At 35.4% G+C, this 19,257-nt stretch overlaps 1 protein-coding gene across 1 annotated transcript; it reads left to right on the forward strand.

The window, feature by feature from the left end:
* Positions 1 to 1,608: 1,608 nt before the first annotated feature.
* LOC113310339 lies at positions 1,609 to 3,418 on the forward strand. Its single transcript, XM_026558982.1, has one exon. It carries the CDS (start codon positions 1,878 to 1,880, stop codon positions 3,114 to 3,116), a length of 1,239 nt encoding a protein of 412 aa, XP_026414767.1. The 5' UTR covers positions 1,609 to 1,877; the 3' UTR covers positions 3,117 to 3,418.
* The last annotated feature ends 15,839 nt before the right edge of the window (positions 3,419 to 19,257 follow it).

Below are 19,257 nucleotides of genomic sequence, written 5' to 3' on the forward strand. Positions count from 1 at the left end.
TTTAATTTTTGTCCATTTAAACAGTATCAAAATGTACAAGTCCTTTTCACCCAGAAATTCTTGATTTTAGTCTTTTTAACCAATTTTGTGAATAATTAATTGTTCGTTTATTGAACAGGGTTAATCATCGTTGTCTTCGGTTCAATCTAATATATCAACTTTTATCTTATCTTTTCTTCTTTTGAAAGATGAGATTCATGTAATCCATAGTCTTTGCATGTAATGTCGACATATACATGCTACCTCATGTGTAAAATAAGCGTGCACATATGTCACCATGTAGTTTCTGGGAGGAGTTAGCAAATTTTTAACCATTCTTTAGACGGCTAAGAATCCATTAGCAGGATTATTCTCATATTATCTTATAATTTCAGCGGAAATATTTTTATTCTAAAACTCAAATGATTTTGAATTTGTTTTTTCCTAGTAATGTGATCCACATTCCTACATGATACTAATTTTGACGACCGATTTCTGTAATGGTCGTTGATTGTGTTGTATGTCTCTGATTGTATGTGTTCATTTTGCAGGAACACAGAGCATTGTAATGAAATCATATTGCTTTAAATGTTAGCTTAAAAATTCATTATTGTTAAGATTTTGGAAATAAAAATTAATGTCACAATTATGAGACGATACGAGTCTCTCTTTGAGATTTTTAGATAATTAGAGACATAGACAACAAATAGTATCACGTCTCCTTGAACACTCCACTGAATCATGGAGAGAATACTATTAGAAGTATCAGAAAAATAACAGACTATAATTTAAAAAGTTAATCTATTTTATTCATAACTTAGTACAATGGTCCCTAAATTACTCCTAAATTTATTAAGTTATGATAGCTATCACAAAGGTTTGAACCCGGCCTCCACAGTGGGATGGAACATGAGAAGCATCTGACCATGTATGATTTTCAAATCGAAAGGTCAATAACAAACGTTAAAATCCACATTTTTACAATCAGCTACATCAGAGGGTGCCTGGTTAGTCATATATCGTGCATTATTACGCCAAATCAAGGATTAAGTGTGCCGTGTTCTGCTTCGCTTTTCCTTTCAAAAATTGGACCTACACATCGTGCGATACAACACACGTATAACTGACTAGTAGTATCTTTCATGCAAATTTTTCAAAATAAAGTAATTTTAATACTGTCTTCATTCCATTTTAGATGATGTTTTAGTGAGAGATAAATGATCCAATTTAAGACTTGAATATACAGAAATGCTATTCATCCTCCTATTCTCCACCTCCCTACTCTGTTCCCTCCAATCTACACCACACATTTAGAATTTGAATCATATCAGATACATGTGGGGTTCACCATTTCCTAAATATGGGGTTCAGATTAGAAGAAGCAGAATAGGGATATGGAGAATACGGAGCTGAATAGCACCACCGTTAAATATATTCCACGGAGAATATATCCTCTCTTTTAATATTTGGAGTATAATTTTTAAATTTAAGGAAACCAATCGAGGACGCGCGGTCTACCTGTCTATGCAGAGATCAAGGACGTGTAATGTAAAGAAATTGTACAGCATACGACAGAGAGACGATAAATCGGAAGTTAAAGCAGTGAGAAATGAATAAAGAGGACAGTAGTAAGATTTGGCATCCACCGACTCTTCTTCTTAAATCTCCGCAGACACAACTTTATTCTTTCTTCTCCTCCTCCTCTCTACCACGTCCCCCCACCAATCTCGATCCTCTTTTCCTTCTTTTCATCTTTCATTTCATCCTTCTCTCATCATCATTCCATGTCTCTTCCTATCTTTCTTGCTTTTTTAACTTTCTTCATCACCAACTAACTACTAGTCAGTCCATCCTTTGTTCCTCCATGGCTGCTGCAGTTTAGTTAACCCACCAACAACATGTCTTCTTCTTCTTCTTCTTCTTCTTCTATCAAATCATTCACCACTTTCTTCTCTTCTTTACTTGTCCTCCTCCTCTTCCATCTAGGTTGTTTCTTCTTCGTAACTAATAATCATGATCATGATCATCAACTTCCAAATTCATCATCCAATAAGAAACGGAAAATAAACCCGTATTTCTCCCCACTTTCATCTTATTCTGCTCGTAAATCCAATAATAATAATAATAATAATAATAATAAACCTCGTAAATCTCTTTCTTCGTCTTGGTGTTTCATCAAGAAAATCTTCACTTTCAGGAAACACGTTAATCATGATAGAACAATTTCGCCATCATCATTATCGTCAACAGCATCGGTTACAACGCAGCCTCGTCCTCCTACACGTAATGCCGTCTTATCGAAGTCACCAACACGGAAAAGAAGAACTCCGTCGTCATCGTCAATTGCAATGTCATTAGATTCTGAATTCTCACTGATTGATCACAGATCGTTTCCATTGCGAAACGATATATTTCCTTGTCCAACGTGTGGCGAGATATTTCAGAAACCTCAACTGGTGGAACAGCATCAGTCGATTAAGCACGCGGTTACGGAGCTACACGATGATGATTCGAGTAAGAATATCGTGACGATCATATTCAAAACCGGTTGGAATAATCCGATTAAGAACCCGCCGACTATAGATAGGATTCTCAAAATACATAATAGTTCGAAGATATTATCGAGATTTGAAGAATACAGGGAAGTGGTGAAATCGAAGGAATCGAGAAGAAGTGGTGGGAATCGGAGAAGAGACGAAAGATGTATTGCTGATGGAAATGAATTGCTGCGGTTTCATTGTTCGACATTCATTTGCAATTTAGGACAGAACGGGAAATCTAGTATCTGTTCGCAGCAGTATTGCAATGTATGTGGGATCATTCGGTCGGGATTTTCACCGAAAATGGACGGAATTACGACCGTCTCGAGTAGCTGGAGAGCGCACGTTTCGTTTCCTGAAGAGCTTGAAAAGGAATTTGCGTTCATGAACATCAAGCGTGTTATGCTAGTTTGCCGTGTGATAGCGGGTCGAATCGGTGAAGCTGGTAGTGGTGGGGGAATTCTTGAGAAAGGTGAGTTAGCTGGGTTTGACTCGGTCCTCGGAGGAGGCTGTGGTGGTGCAATAGATGAAGAAGAGCTGCTGGTTTACAATCCTAGAGCTGTGCTTCCTTGCTTTGCTATCATCTACAACGTATAAGTGTGAGCAAGTTTTTTCGCCTTTCTTCGGCAAGTTATTATGTAATATATGTTGTTTTACTTGGTCGATAAACTAAAGGAAAAATTATGTTTCATGAAATTGTAATAGTTTTTGTTTTTCATTAGATATGAATGTTTGATTGTCCACTGGTATTGTATTTTGGAGTGTACTAGATTTTGTTTGGGCGAAAACTAGGCCTGTTTCTAAAAAGACTTGGAAACATACAAATATCTTAGTTAACTCTCTTGTGTCCTTTCTCTAATCTATATAATTGAACAGACCGATTTTGAAACGGGATGCAACGAACTGATTTTTGTTTTGAGTTCATATTAATCTTTTCTTTTTTTCTCTGTCTCTACATAAATGTGGTCTTGACCTGTGTAGTCAATTTCGCTTGTACCGGCCGAAATATCGGCGGAATTTCGTGTACCGGTGTTAGAGCGAAACGAAAACACAAATATCTCGGTACGATATTTAGCCGATAATATCGGCCGATATATACGAAACGATACAGTCCGGTTTTCCCGATATGGGACAGTTTCGGAATTGTTTTGTGAACGTCAGGTCAATTTAGGAATTTTAAGTGAAGGGAAGGATAAAATCCCTAAATCTCATCGAAATTTTTGGCAGAAAAATCTTCAGAAACCCTTCTTGGCATCCGTTTTTTTCTTCTTCTTAATGTCAATGGCGAGATTCAATTGATGGTCGATCTGTTAACAAGAGGTTAGGGTTTTGATAGTTAATTTCTTCTTTTGCTGTGATTTGTATCTAATTATTCTTTGATGAATTATTTGTTAAATCTTGATACATCTTGATAAAATGGTTTTCATCATTAACAAATTAGTTTCTCCATCTTAATTGATAGTTCCATTCTTGTTAGATCTAATCAATTTATGTGTGTTCTTTCTGTATGAAACTATCAAACCAACTGTGAATTCTCCCATTTTTCCAATTTGAACTTCATACGACGACTCTTATGTTTTGAATGAACTTGTTTGTTTTTCTAAAATTGATGCATTTTAATGTTGTATAATTTTGTGTGAAACAATATAAATTATAGATATAAATTTAGAACCGATATCTCCCCGATACAATGTTGTACCAGTGTACCAGTCCTCAGCCGAGACAAACCGGTATCCGATATTGACTACATTGGTCTTGACCTTCTAACGGGAAGTGCCGCTTTCATATTCTCACAAAGCAACCTTAGAATGTAGCTTTCTACTTTGATTGGACCAATATTCAAGCAATCCGAGATGCAGTAGTTTTCAGCAGTGTTGGACCACTGGTACTAGTGTTAGAACTTAGAAGGTTACTGTTTAACATCTATTACGAAAGGGGCCCATCTCTGGTCCAGCTATTTTACAGGCTTTACACCAGTAAACACTGAAACACACTGAGAACCTACGAACACAAAGGAAACGCCACAAGTTACCTTATTTAATTACATCACTTGTATTTGGAATTAAGAACAGATCGAGTAGAATACAGGTGGAATTCAAGAAATGAGAGCTTGCATTGTTATTTGGTCTGCATCACCATTGCCACTCCAGGTGCAGACATATATTGCAGCTTCAAGAAGTACCACCACGCAAACTAACCCCACACATTATCTCTGAGATGTTAATATCAATCAAAGATACACGCCATATTATTCTCAAAATGATTCCTAGATTGTTCTCTCTCTTTGAAACTTCCAATGATGCAAATGTATTTATGTGAGCAATTACTTCGACAGCATCGAAACAATCAGTTGATGCTTCATTGGAAATCATCTTCAAAATTGTTGTTTTCCTGTCATAACAATATAGCACAGATTTACCATATAAGAGTATGATTTCTCCGTTTTCTGTAAGTAAAATTGGCCGTAAAATTGGCTGAAACCTCTCTTTAAGAGTACCCATTATGGCTTCATAATCTATGTCAAACTCCATACACCATGTCTCCTTCGAGTCGCTACTTCTCGTCAAGGACCAGATTTCCACACTTATTTTATCATCCATAAAAAGACACAAATGCCTTCCAAGTGCTACAAGTCCACATCTACCACTGTTCCAACGGCTTCGCATAAGAGGGACAGGTAAAAAGCCAAACTCTTCCTTAGCTCAGTCAAACGCCACAACTTTGTTGGACGAAGTCCAATAAATAGAATCATTTGCATAGGTACCAACATCCCTATCCAGCAGACAGGAAATTCCATCTATGCTCTCCATCCACAACCACCCCCAAGTGTGTATACTTGAACAGTTCCTTGAACGCTCGCAAATTTGGAGTAATGGATTCTAACAATTTTGTACTCATTGGTTGACCTAAGATACCCAAATCCACATGCTATGCTATTATACGTTTCACCCTCTCCGTACACCTCTGCATAAACAGGATCACGCTCTTGTTTTACAACTAGTTCGGGAAGATAAGCATACTCTCTGGTAAGGGGATTACAAATATAGATGGGATCAGTAGCTACTTGGCGGGGTTGAAACGTACAAACCAAACCATGGCAAGAGCCAACCAAGTGACAACTTAAAGGTTCGTTGTGCATGGGAGGATGATATATCCTTTTCAGATTTTGATTGTAAATGTATCCCTCATCTGTTCTAATCTATCACTTAGTTGTCCTCCATGGAACAGTAAACTTTTGTCGACATCAGGATTTTCAATGCGGCAAGCAAAAAAGAGACATGGCTCCACCTTAGCAGCTAGATTATCATTATCATCATCACTACCATGGAGATGGTTAAGCAAGTGACTGAGGTGCATATTAGTAAACTTACTTCCGCTGCAACGGACAAGGGTTCCCCATCTTTTACAAACTAATTTGCACTCCAAAACAGATTCAGCTGGAACACGAGAAATGATATCTATTATGGTATCTGACGGCAGAGACTCCATAGAGGATCCTTGAAATAATAACACAAACCAAAAACCAAAAAGTAAGAAAAAATCTAGCTAGTTTCATAAAAAACTTTGGTGGATGTGCGTTTCTATAATGCTAGACCTTGTTACTATACAGGCTTCAATAATTCCTAAAGCAAAAAAAGAAACATTTAAACTAGGAAGCAAAGCTAAACTAGAAAAGGAAATCAACCAGTTTAGGAGACTGAAATCCTAATAAGAGACAAATTATATCAGCAACAGAAAACTTACTAGTATCAAAAAAAGGAAAGCAGTATGCGGGACACGGCATAGATTCAGGTGGTCCACCTAAGATTCTTGAACCCTAACAGTGGCAATGAACGAAGATTTTTCAACTATCTCATGACAGTACATGATTCCTGTTTGACCCTTCCACTCTGTATAAGGCCCTATTTACTTTCTTCCGTAGTTCCTTCCTATCTTTATCCATGTACTTCAACGTTCCCGTATCCTTCAATCAAGAACCTTCATCCAATAAAACCAACATATCTGCTCTCATCAACATATCAACTCTCTTGTGACAAAATCCGAACAGTCTAGTTCGCCAAAAGCTAAAGGTGCCACTCTGACCTTGGATCTAAACATACACACTCATTCCACCTAATGTTATCGTGTTGAGAACCCATCATTCATCTACTCCGACATCATACTAAGGGAACCTTTCACTCAATATGTGCATGTTGTTGCTCAATACTTCAACCTAAATTCTGTAAACTACCAAATCTAGCACTCAGAGTCTCAGACCACTAATACAATAAAAAGAAACCCTGAATTGTTCATTTCCCCCTCCCTCACCCCAATACACAGAGGGGGGTTTCAAAAGCTGTATACATACACTAAGAAAATACGCATAAATGATAAAGTAAAACACAAAAAACAAATCAGAATCCAGTAAGAAAAATACATACACTACCATGATTCTCCATTGACTACTAAAATAAACGAACCCCCATTTAAAATTTCGAATTCTAATACAGTATTCATTCAAACACAATTCAATATGAATAACTGAGATTTCAATCCAAAATCATGTAATAAAAGATTAAGTTTCTTCTTCACAACAACAAAAAAAAAAAATCTAATCTACATAGACAAGAATGGGGATAACGAATTCGTACCTAACATGAACAAAACTCGTAGAATTGAACCTTGATTTAACCTTCAAACTCGTCGTCTAGGCTATCCAAACAAAATAGGAATTTATCTCAGCTTGAAGTGTCACGCCATATGAAGTTTAACGCGTGCCAAACTAAAAATGACTTCTGGTATATACATGTTGGGGTTCTACTTCTGTACGTTAGATTATAAACGTGGAATCATCTTATTCTTATACCACGAAAATTGGAAATACAGTCTAAGACTCCGACCTCGATCTTTTTTTTTTTTTTTGTAAACAGAAAATTTCAATAATTAAATGATTTCCGGCACAGAGTGCCTTTGCAAAACTGTCTTAACCCATGGAGAGAAATTCATGCATTCCCCTAGGTTGAGTTTATTTCCTGTAACTCTGAAATCTCTTTTAACATGAGAGATTTTACAAAATTTAAAAGAGGATATCAGACTTTTAATATTTTTAACGAGATGATAGTTTTCCCATCTGACTTGTAAAGTATCAGATGTTATGGACTGCACGACAACGTCAGCATCAGCTTTGAGATGGATCTCTAGAATGTTTTGCTCTTTAATCCAGCTTAGAGCTTCCAGCATTGCCATGCATTCCCCTGCCCCTGGATCAATTATTTCGTCTGCATAGGATCCTTTGACTGCATAATGAGTGCTTGCAATGGAAAACAACACCATACCAGTGCTTATAGAGTTAGTCAGATGATCAAAAGAAACATCAACATAAGCTGAAGCTACTTCTGAGGGACAATTATCAACTATACTAAGACAAAGAGTATCAACTGGTGGAACTTGAGCAGATAAGGAGAAATTCTACAAATGAAATCTGATGCGAGAAACAGTTGACAGTAGATTCAGTGTTTTGTCCTGGAAGATGTGTTCACATCTTTCCTTCCATATAATCCAATAGCCAACCATCACAGTCATTCTCCAATGATGTTGATCTTCCAAATCATTAATACTTGAAGAAGTAAACCAAGTTATTATCCAGTTCTTGATGTTGTTACAGTTTGCTGCCACATGATCAATATTAATGTTGAGTCCCCCCCCACCCCACCCCACCCCCCCCCCCCCCCCCCCCCACAAATCTGCAGGTGAGAAGAAGGTGAAAGAGGGATTCCTCATAAGTGTCACATATGTTGCAGTGCGCTTCTATGCTGCCATTATAATGAGCAATTTTGTCTCTTGTTTGAATTGCACCTTTGAGACACTTCCTTATAAAAAGCTTGATCATGTGTGGAATTTTCATTTTCCAAAGAGATTTCCAGACTTCTCTAGGCACACTATTGGTAGTAATCTGTTGAGTGACTTTAGGTTCCATGAGTTTGTTGTAGGCGCTCTTGACAATGAATAAACCATCCTTAGTATGTCTCCAACGAATTATATCTTCTTCAGTAGGGTTAATATTCATTCTGGAAATATGACTAACCACTTCTGTGTTAAAAAGATCGTGCAGCAGATAGGCATTCCAAGAAGAAGTATTGGGGATCATCAGTTCACTCACAAAGGTGTAGTTCAGGTGACTAAGAGATATAGGAGTAGGAACCACATATAGATTAATGATTCATTTGTCAACCCATATTCTTGTTTTCTTCTCATTGTTTACTTGCATGAAGGAATTTGAGTCAAACTTCAACACCCCCCAAGATCCAAGAAGTACTACTCTTTTCTTGACTGATATGAAGAAAATCCCCATTCTTGAAATATTTGGCCTTTATGATTTTAACATATAGAAGTTCAGAATTCTTGCAGATTCTCCAGCCAATCTTATTGAGGAGGGCATGATTCAAAATTTCAAGATCTCTGAATGCAAGGCCTCCAAATTATTTAGAAATAAACAAGTCTTGCCAAGCCACATGGTTGTTACCCCGATTATTTTTATAACCCCGGAAGAATTTCCTCTGCGTTGTATCCAATTTTTTGGTAAGATTTTTAGGAATCTTGAAAGAATTCATTTGGTACATAGGAACAACATTGAGCACAACTTTAACCATAGTACCTCTCCCATCTTGACACATATTACTACCTTTCCAGGTAGATAACCTTCTTTCAAAAGCATTATTAACTTCTACAAAAGAGTTAACTTTTGATCTTCCTATAAGAAGAGGATATCCAAGGTACTTCTCATTTTTACTCATATTTTTAACACCTAGAATATGACTAAGAGTATCACGGTGGAAGGATCCAACTTATTACTGAATAAAATGGAGGATTTGTCAATATTAATGACCTGGCCAGATTGTGAACTAAAATCTTGAAATACTTGCAAGAGATTAGTCACACTGGTTAAATTAGCATGAGTGAAAACAAGGCAATCATCTGCAAAGAGTAAACGATTGATAGGAGGAGCACCTCTAGCTTCTTTGATACCTGGTATTTCCTTAGACAAATGAGCACAAGACAAAGTTCTTGACAACAATTCCATGGCAAAGATAAATAAGTGTGGAGACAATGGATCACCTTGTCTGGTGCCCCTAAAAGGATAAAATTCTGCACAAGGAGATCCATTAAGAAGGACAAAGAGAGAGGTAGTGCTAATGCATTGTTAAATAAGTTGAATCCAGTCTTCACAAAATCCAAAAATTTTGAGAATAAAAGTTCATTCAAGCCTGTCAAAGGCCTTTGACATGTCAACCTTGAGAGCTAGCCAACCTCCTTCACCCTCTTTTTTCTTCATAGAATGGATAGGTTCATGAGCTATGATTGTATTGTCATTAATCAACCTGTCAGAGACATTAGTTGCTTGATAAGGAGAAACAATGTTTTCCATAAGTGGCTTCATTCTCTTAACAAGAATTTTAGAGACAATCTTATAAGAAATATTACAAAGACTGATGGGTCCAAATTCAGTTGGAGAAGTAGGTTTTTTGGTCTTGGGGATCAAGGAAATATAGGTCGTGTTAAGAGATTTTAGAATGTGTTTAGATGTGAAGAAATTTTTGAACATATCACAAACATCTTCTCCAACTAAACTCCATTGAGATTTGTAAAAACCTGCTTCAAAACCTTCAAGACCTGGAGCAAACCAAATCTCCATGCTTTTTAAAGTACTAAATATTTCCTCATTGGATGGAATTGCAACAAGCATTCTGTTATCCTCATTAGAAACGATGGTTGGCAGATGATTATAGAACTTTTCTTCAATATGAGATTTGTTGAAGTACTTATATCTTTAAAATTATCAGTGAGAAGTGTTGCAATCTGATCTCTAGAATGAACCCAATTACTATTCATTTCTTTGAGAGAGTTATGTTATTCCTTGCTCTTTTCCTTTTGGTAAGAGTATGAAAATATTTGCTGTTGTTATCCATATCTTTGATGATGTTATCTTTAGACTTTTGCTTGTTGAACTCATGTTGAATATGATGCCATTTTTGAAGTTCTTCATTAATTTGAAAAGCCTTAGAAGTATTTTCTTGAGAGTAAGGAAGAGCTTGAACATCTAACAATTGTTGCTGGAAAGTATCAACATTAAGATTAATATCCCCAAAATGGAGTTTATTCCATTTGGAGAGAGCAATCCTAGTGAATTGCAGTCTTTTGGTGAGTTTGAAAGCAGCAGAGCCATGAACATGGGTACCCCAAGCTTTAGCAATCTCTACAACACATCTTCTATAATTGAGCTAGGTTTGGAAAAACTTGAAAGGTTTCCACAATTTAGGTTGACTGTAATCTGTGATGAGCATTATAGGACAGTGATCACTTCCCATTTGAGTGAGATGGAGTAATTTGGAATTATTGAAACATGTGTGCCAACTAGCATTCTCTAGTGCCATATCTATTCTAGACCTTCTTTTACTTGTACCCAAGTTATTGCTAGTCTAAGTATGCTCATGTCCTGAAAAACCAATATCTTCTAAACCTATATCTTGAAGAATAGAGTTAACCCAGCCATCACAAGAAGAAGAAGCTCCAAAAGAATCCAAAAGATGAATATTAAGGTCTCATATTAGGCACCAAGGAGTAACAATATTCTTGCTTGTCTCATTGATAAATTTCATTGCTCATTCTTTTTGTTACCTTTTCCAAAACCATACATACAAGTTAAGAGCCACTCTGGTTGGTTGGGATCATCTTTAATTAGGAGATGAATCATATTATTTTCACCACTGAGGAATTCACAAGAAAACCCATTCTTCCACATAATAACTAAACCTCCAGATAGACCAATTGAAGAAAAGTATTTAACATTAGGGAAATGATAAGCAACTACTAATGGTTTCATTTTGACTTCCCTAAGTTTAGTTTCACAAAAGAAAATGATGTCAGGGTTTTGAGTTCTGATAATATCTCCTGTGTGATCCCTAGTATTGATCTTTTTAAGACCTTGGACATTCCACGAAATTATCTTCATGCTGAAAAGATGAGCAGTAAATAGAAGCCACAAAAGAAAGAAATGATATATGGCAAAACATGAGTTACAGATGGTGGTTATAAAAACACAGCAGTTATAGAAAGACCAGAGCAAAAAAAGAGAAAAGCAAAAAGTAGAATATAAAGAAAGAAAAAGAGGCAGTGAAAAAATTACTTGAGTCTCCTTATGTGCAGCTTCAGTTTGGATATCTCTAATTGTGGCTTTTTGGGAAATTGGTTGTCTGCAATTATGTTAATGGAATTGTCAGCGGAACTATCTTCATTACCATTATTGCCTTCAGAAGAGTCTTTAGAAAGTCTATGTCTTTTACGAAGCCTAGTATCTTCATTAGTTTCAGTATCTCCAGCATTCTTTAGAAGACAATTCATGTTAATGATTTCACTATCCTTTGGAGGAATGAAAACAATGTTTTTTGTAAAAAAAATCAGGGTCGTTCTAGTTGAACTTGTTGCAACTGTTGAAACTTTTTTCCTTAATCTATTAGTATTGCCAAAATAATAAGGTTTCTCATGAGATTTTTCCAAGAAGATTGTTGCATCCTTACAAGCAACTTTGAAATGTTTAATAACATAGCACTCGCTGCAAATAGCTGCTGGATGCCTTTTATAGAAGAATTTAATCCATCTGCTCACCCCTGCATTAGTTATAGCTTTAACCCATCTCCTCAATGGATTTGTTATGTCTATATTTACACAGGCCTTCACTGTAACTGCATCTTCTGGTTGAATCTTAACAACCTCCCCCATGATACTGCCAATTTTGGTAACAGCTGTTGTATTCATATGTTATGGAAGTAAATATTTTAGCTGAATCCAGAAAAGTTGGAAACCCTAGTGTTTTCCAGTATAGATCATATCAGGAATATAGTCATGTACTACCAACAGCTTCTTGTTGATACTCCATGGCCTCTCATCGATAACCTTATTCAAGAGATTCCAATCACTGAATTTAAATATCAAAGTGTTAGGATCTACCTCCACTATTTTGACATCTTCAGCAGATATGAAAGGCCAAGTAAACTTGATGTATTTTTCAACCATGTCATAACTCACTTTCCTTTAGTAACTTTACCAATGGCACTGGCTTCCCATTTACCTTCCTCTCCGTTCTCCTGATTGTTTTCCAATTGAACAATCACAACTTCATTAGTGTTCCCCAAATCCAGAATAGCTTGCTTGAACTTGTTGACAAGATCACCAACTTGGCTTGCACCTTCTTCCTCCATTTTCCTTTTTCTGAGTTTTTTAGGGTTTATGTTTTTACACTTAAAATGTATATTATAAGAATATGAATCTTGAAAGCAATTTGGTATATGGAAAGCACTATAATTATATGATATACTTTGTTGAATTTTTTGCATGAAATATGGTAACAAATAAGTTGACTAGTTTTAGATAGATGGAAAGAGTTGCAGCTGTCGACTAACCATCCAAAAAAATAAGGAAACAAACTTGTTGACTACGGCATGAATTACAAAATTTGAATTTTTTTTGAATTCTTCAGATAGCTTGGCAGTAGGAGGAGAATGACTTAGTGAACTGTTCCGATCCATCATCTTCTTCCATAGCAAACCGAAAACATAATCACAGATCACGACCAGCATTCAAACGATTAGCTAATTTCTCAACAAATGTTATAACCACAACAACAAACGTAAAGGTAAACGCCATAGGAGATAGTCCAAAATGCAAGCACATTATGGAGAAAACATGGAAAGTTAGAAATTCATTCTAAAAAGAATGACAAAAAAAAAAAATCAAAAAGAGAAATTGTAAAAGCTGACCGAAAATGTAATTAGAATGAGAATAACATAATCAGAAGGTAAAAGTAGATTAGTATAGCATATGAAAATTTCAGGAAAACAAAGAAGATTTCAAGAAAAATAGAAGATTTTAAGAGAATTTAGTCACTGAGTTGACTCATTACTGTCGCCCGATTCGCAGAGCACTCGCAAGACACTGGTCTTTTAGGCATCCCCGACCTCGATCTGGATAAGTGAATACAACTGGGACAGAGAAAAAAAATACCTTTAAAGAAGTTATTCACTTATCGATAAATGAATATTTATTAATTTAAAAAATATTTTTAGTTTTTTACATATATAATTTTGATACTGCCGAACTAAAAATTGGTCAATTAAAAAAATATTTTTAAAAATTAATTAATGTCATTTCTAGCGTATGCTACAGAAGTGCTCAAAATCCATTTAGAATAGGAGAGAGAGAGCGATCACGTGACGACGATTTGAATTGCGATTTCAGATTTACATTTTTTCGCGTCTTGCACATCCAATATAGTCATGGCTGGAGTTGATTTGCCTCACTCTAATTCAATCTATTCTTCTCATGATGTGGAAATAGTCTCACATTGCTAATATCCCCTTAATTACCTTAAATATAATATAGAAGGGTCACTCCACTTATTGCTAATTTGTTTTGAGTTGGATGCCCGCAGACTTTAACACATGATCATAGTGTTCAATCTGGTTCAATTATTGAGTTTCCTTACTTGATTTCCAACTCAAATTCTGGAAACATATCTTCTCAAAATTTAGGGTTTGGAATGGATTGGTCCAATGTCCTGGTTTAATGGAAGGGGAGAAGCGGTCGGCTGTAAAATCAAAGGAATTTACATATCATAAAACCTAGTGTTTGTAAAAACCTAGTGATTGGTTTTTTTTTCCGTGGGACGAAAGCGTTCCTTTTCTATTGTGAAAGAGGCTCTAGCAAAGCAATAGAAACTTAAGGCAAAGGTAACAATTTTAACCCACTGTGACAATGCAAATGCTTTTGTTTTCAGCTTCTTGAATGAAGATGATCGAAGAATGGCTCTTGAACAATGGGTTTTTTCATCTTTAATTAACTTTCAATTGTAAGGCCTTGGAGTCTGGTGATTGAGCAATCAATTGACGAGATGAAGACTATTCTAGTATGGGTTATGATCTACGACGTTCCTCTACATTTGTGGAATAAATTAGGGTTGGGTGTGATTGCTAATTATCTTGGAAATCCATTGATGATGGATGAATTCACCGTGAAGACTAGACTCACATATGTTAGGCTTTGTGTGGAAATCGAATTTGAATTTCATTCCCTAGCTTCATACCACTACGGATTGATGGGGTGCATATCATGGATTTACCCGTAGAGTATTAATTGAAACCTGCATAATTTTTGAAATGTTCATGTTTTGGACATAACCTAACTCTTTCCCTACACAAGTGGGGGAGAAAAAGGTTCATTGGACACACAAGAAAAACCAGCAACAACATAAAAATTCAGTGACAAGTGCAGATGTGGATGAGACAAATGCAATAAAGGAAATAAATGGCATTCATTCTACGGATTTGAATGGAACAAATGAAGAGTTGGATTGACGTATTTTAAAGGAGAATGTTGATGAAGCTGGTACTAGGGAATATGACATACCGAAACAAGAGTCTTGTGTGTTGCAAACTCATACGAAAAATCCTACTACCACAAATGGAAGGTAATTGAAGTCGGAAATTTGGAGGCAGAAACTCAAAACCATCGGGGGGAAATGGACTTATGCTAGAAGTAAAAACGTGAGTGTACCAAAATACACCACAAACTTTTTCTTAAGTAACCTGTATGGACTAACCTCAAATATAATTCTGAGAGTTCAACTTAATGAATCTCAATCAGGAAAGATATGAAGAGATTATATCTCTTTCTCTCACAACCAGAATGTTACAGAAACAAGTCCGTGAACCTGATTATACCGTGAGAGTACTTGGATGATTCCAAAGATCATGAATATCCGAGAATCAATCAAGTCGTATCCAACAATTGTGATGGACTTATCTACTTGAATTGATTATAACGTATAACCTGTGATATTTCAATTATAAAGATAAACAATATAATGTGAAAAAGAAATAACACAGACACCAAAAAATTTGTTAACGTGGACTGCAAAAAAATAAAAATAAAATACTAGGATCTAGTCCAGATTTGAACACCAAACTGTATTAAGTCGCTACAGACTCTAGCCTACTTTCATAACTACATAATGGAATGTAGTTGAGACCGAATTAAACCATCACGGCAATTCAGTTACAGTCACACTCCTTACGCCTCTCGAATCCTAGCGGACTCCGCGCAATTGATTCTCTTAGATGATGTCCTTTACATCCTAAGAGTTGTTTCAACTAAATTGAAGACTTTAAACCAATTTTCTTCCTAAAAATAAGTCTATATGTGATTTTCGTTCTTATCTAAGATTAAGGTGATGTAGAAAATCGACTACAACATACAAAGTCTAGAAAACCTCAAAATCAGGTCTTTTGACTCCTGAAGAGCATCCTACATTATTATTCACCTCACAAGTATAAATTCTTGGAATCACAAAGTCTGAGACGAAGAGCTTTGAAATTTATATATATCTTGTTTGTTGTAGCAAGGCTCGACAATCAAAACAAGATCAGGATATACGAACTATCTAGATAAAGATAGTTGGACCTGGATTCATGAACCCTAAGTGAAGTCTTTTTAGTTTCTAAACCCTAAAATGGTTTGAAGGAGAGGACAACTCTAGTTTACAACTAGGATACACAAGAATACTATCAGGGATTCAAACATCCCAGTTGTTTGAGGTTCTCCTCATACAAACTTTCAAGATCAAGGTTGCTTTGGATTTAAGCTAAGGTAGCTTTCGAATCACAAATGAAAAAATTGACTTGAGATTAACATAACAGATTATACACTTTGGTTAGGATGGGTCGTAACCGAACCGTGTATCATGCCTGGTTCTTAAAAGGTTAGACGATACTATCCAGTTGAACGATAAGCTTAACCATTTTCATATAGCACTTTAAGACTTTTTTTGAGTTACAAATGTGATCAATCACGTCTAGATGTGTTCTTAGAGAGTTATTCAAATGCCTATTATATCATAGAAATAATTCTGATGCATCTGAAAATACTCGACATGGTAAGTGCATTTACTGGGTACGTATACTATACTTGTTCATGAATATTTTTGTCATAGTACGTGTACCGGGTATGTGTACCCATAAGACAAAAACAAGTTCAAGAAATTACAGATCTTTTATGGTATGCGTACCTTTCAGGTTTTGAAACCAACAAGTCTTTTTATGTTTGCATACTAGATATGCGTACCTTTCTGGTTCACGAGTCAACAGAGTTTTATGGTATGGATACCGGATATTGTACACCAAAAAGTCGCTGCAAAAGTATAGCTATGCCGGTACGTGTACAAGGTACATGTACTATGACTCCGGACTTATCACAGTTCTCCCAGTATGTGAAATGGTATGTGTATCGTCTTGTATCCAGATTAACAGTAGTTTTATATCTCTCTTATAGTCGATTTGAAACATTCCCGAATAACATCAATGACACATACCACTATTCTAGGCTATTTTCAAATGATTAAATATTGAATCATAATTTAGGTCATGAACAATAAATTGTTCAAACCAAATTCATCAAGTATGAACAAATGTTCTTAAGCTTAGCATATTTCGAGAACGATATTCAAGATAAGATTGACTCGAAATTTAAATGTAGACTACAAATCAAGATATAGTTTTGAAAAATAAATTTGGTAACAAGCTTTAGATATCAACACTTGTGAGTTCGACCGAGCAATGTTCAAACAATCTCCACCTTTGTCAATTTTAGTGACAAAACTATCAATACATATGGATTAAAAAATAAAGCTTCAAAACTCCAGAATCCATCATGCTTGATTTCCTTAGTTCTCCAACTCCTTGAATCCTTCGTTACTTCAAGTTACAATCATTTTTTACGTGTTCCACTTAGCACCGTTGTTGTTGAAGATCCATAGTGATAAAAACCTTGAAAACAAAATTTTATTCGTCGTTACACAGAAACATAATATTATTATATTCTCAAAGTTTAATTGTATCACAACTTCGAATTAATTCTACGGTGGTATGTTTCTCCCCCTTAGTCAATATTAACATCCTTTGCCTAATAAGTGAAACCTCTAGATGCTGATTCACTCCCCCTAACATAATAATCCGTAAACCTGTATGTAGTGCGAAACTACTAATTAATTCTCCCCTTTTTTGTCAACAAAAATTGACAAAGGTACGAAAACTATAGGATCGTAATGAATCCAAACAAAAATGCTTCAAGACTTAAAGGAACCATATTTCAACTTTTATTTAGACGATATCACAGAGTATAAAATACTTAGTGTCCCATATAGGAGATTTAAGATACAAGCCTCCCATGTAAATTCCACATCCACTCTCCCCACAAAGATATAGAAATTAAGAACAAGTTCATTTAAAAACTCTCTCCCATTTGATGGTATTCCCAAAAGAACAACATGAGTGACCTTTCTTTATTGTTAAAAAAAAAGATTTTGTCTGACATCAACAAATCACATAGATTTGTATCCTAAACATCGACATATATTAATCTCAAGGTCAGTTACGAACAAAGAGACAATTTTAATCGATATGACTCGACATAGGAAAATCTTACGGAATAGATACTGCGGTAACTACACAAAAGTATGACCACGAGTAGATCAATACTACGAAAAATTCTCACAAAGCTTGTTTTATCTTTAGTTCATAGAACCAAATAGATTTAACTTTTGTTCATATATGAGATATCAGTTCAATTCACGAAAAGTAAAGGACACATATATCTCATAAGACTTTGCAATACTCTAGAATTTAAATAAATAAATCTAAAAACATGCAAGATGAAAATCGTTGGAAATAGCTTGTGTACTCACGATATATATTATACCAAACCCTAGTTATCGTTCTTGAACGCAAGAATAAATTCTCACAAGAAGTTTTCTAGTACCTAAAATCTTTGAAAAATTATTTATCATCTCCGAACTCCTTATCAATAACAGGCATATGAACATACTGTTCATGAATAAAAGAGTTAACTCCTGCAAACCTGTTGGGTTGTTGTTTGACAAGTGCTTCTTGTAGTTCAATAGATTTTTATAGCTTTTAGTCCCTGCACCTCCCTCTTAGTTTTCTTAAGTTATTCAAGAAAAATGGCAAACCTTTGCTGATTGGAGCGGTCGGCTCTCGGGTTGTTCATATTTTCCTTTTATTTTTAAGAGATGAATTAAAAGGATAAGACATCTCTTGTTCCTTTCTAATTTGACGAACATCAAAAACCATTGGGACATAGATCTCACGAGAATATGTTGTGCTTGGAGTCTCCATAATTCGTAGGAATAAAATGGATTTGTGAAAACAGAAATATATTGCTCAACAAGCAAACTTCTTGTGAGAGAGATATCAGTCTTATTGAAGAAGATATTTACCATACAGGGTTCAGAACACAATTTTTCACGTACTAAAACAGAATACATAAAACCTAAAAAGAATGAAATGTCACTTTTATCCTTCCTTAAGTTTCTACATAGATCAAATTTTTCAATACGAACATGTTGGTTAATTGATCAAAACCTTAGTTGATTTATGTTATTCTTGACTATATTGAAATGTCGATATCGACATTTACAATGGTAGTGTCAGAAATGACTATCATGAGAAAAAATATTTTTATGGAGCAAGAATCACTTATGTAACTGATTTATGACTAGATCGAATTATCCTAGACTATTTTGATGGAGCAAGGATCAACAAAAAAATATTGTTATTCTATTAATGGCAAGACAATGTAAGAAGTCTTTGTCTATCAACGAACTTTAAAAGATAAAAATCCAAGTAATAATAAT

The sequence above is a fragment of the Papaver somniferum genome, chromosome 9, assembly GCF_003573695.1.
Source record: "Papaver somniferum cultivar HN1 chromosome 9, ASM357369v1, whole genome shotgun sequence".
Lineage (NCBI taxonomy): Eukaryota > Viridiplantae > Streptophyta > Magnoliopsida > Ranunculales > Papaveraceae > Papaver > Papaver somniferum.

Coding starts and splice junctions, on each gene's coding strand:
- LOC113310339 (XM_026558982.1), top strand. CDS start 1,878: ATGTCTTCTTCTTCTTCTTCTTCTTCTTCTATCAAATCATTCACCACT.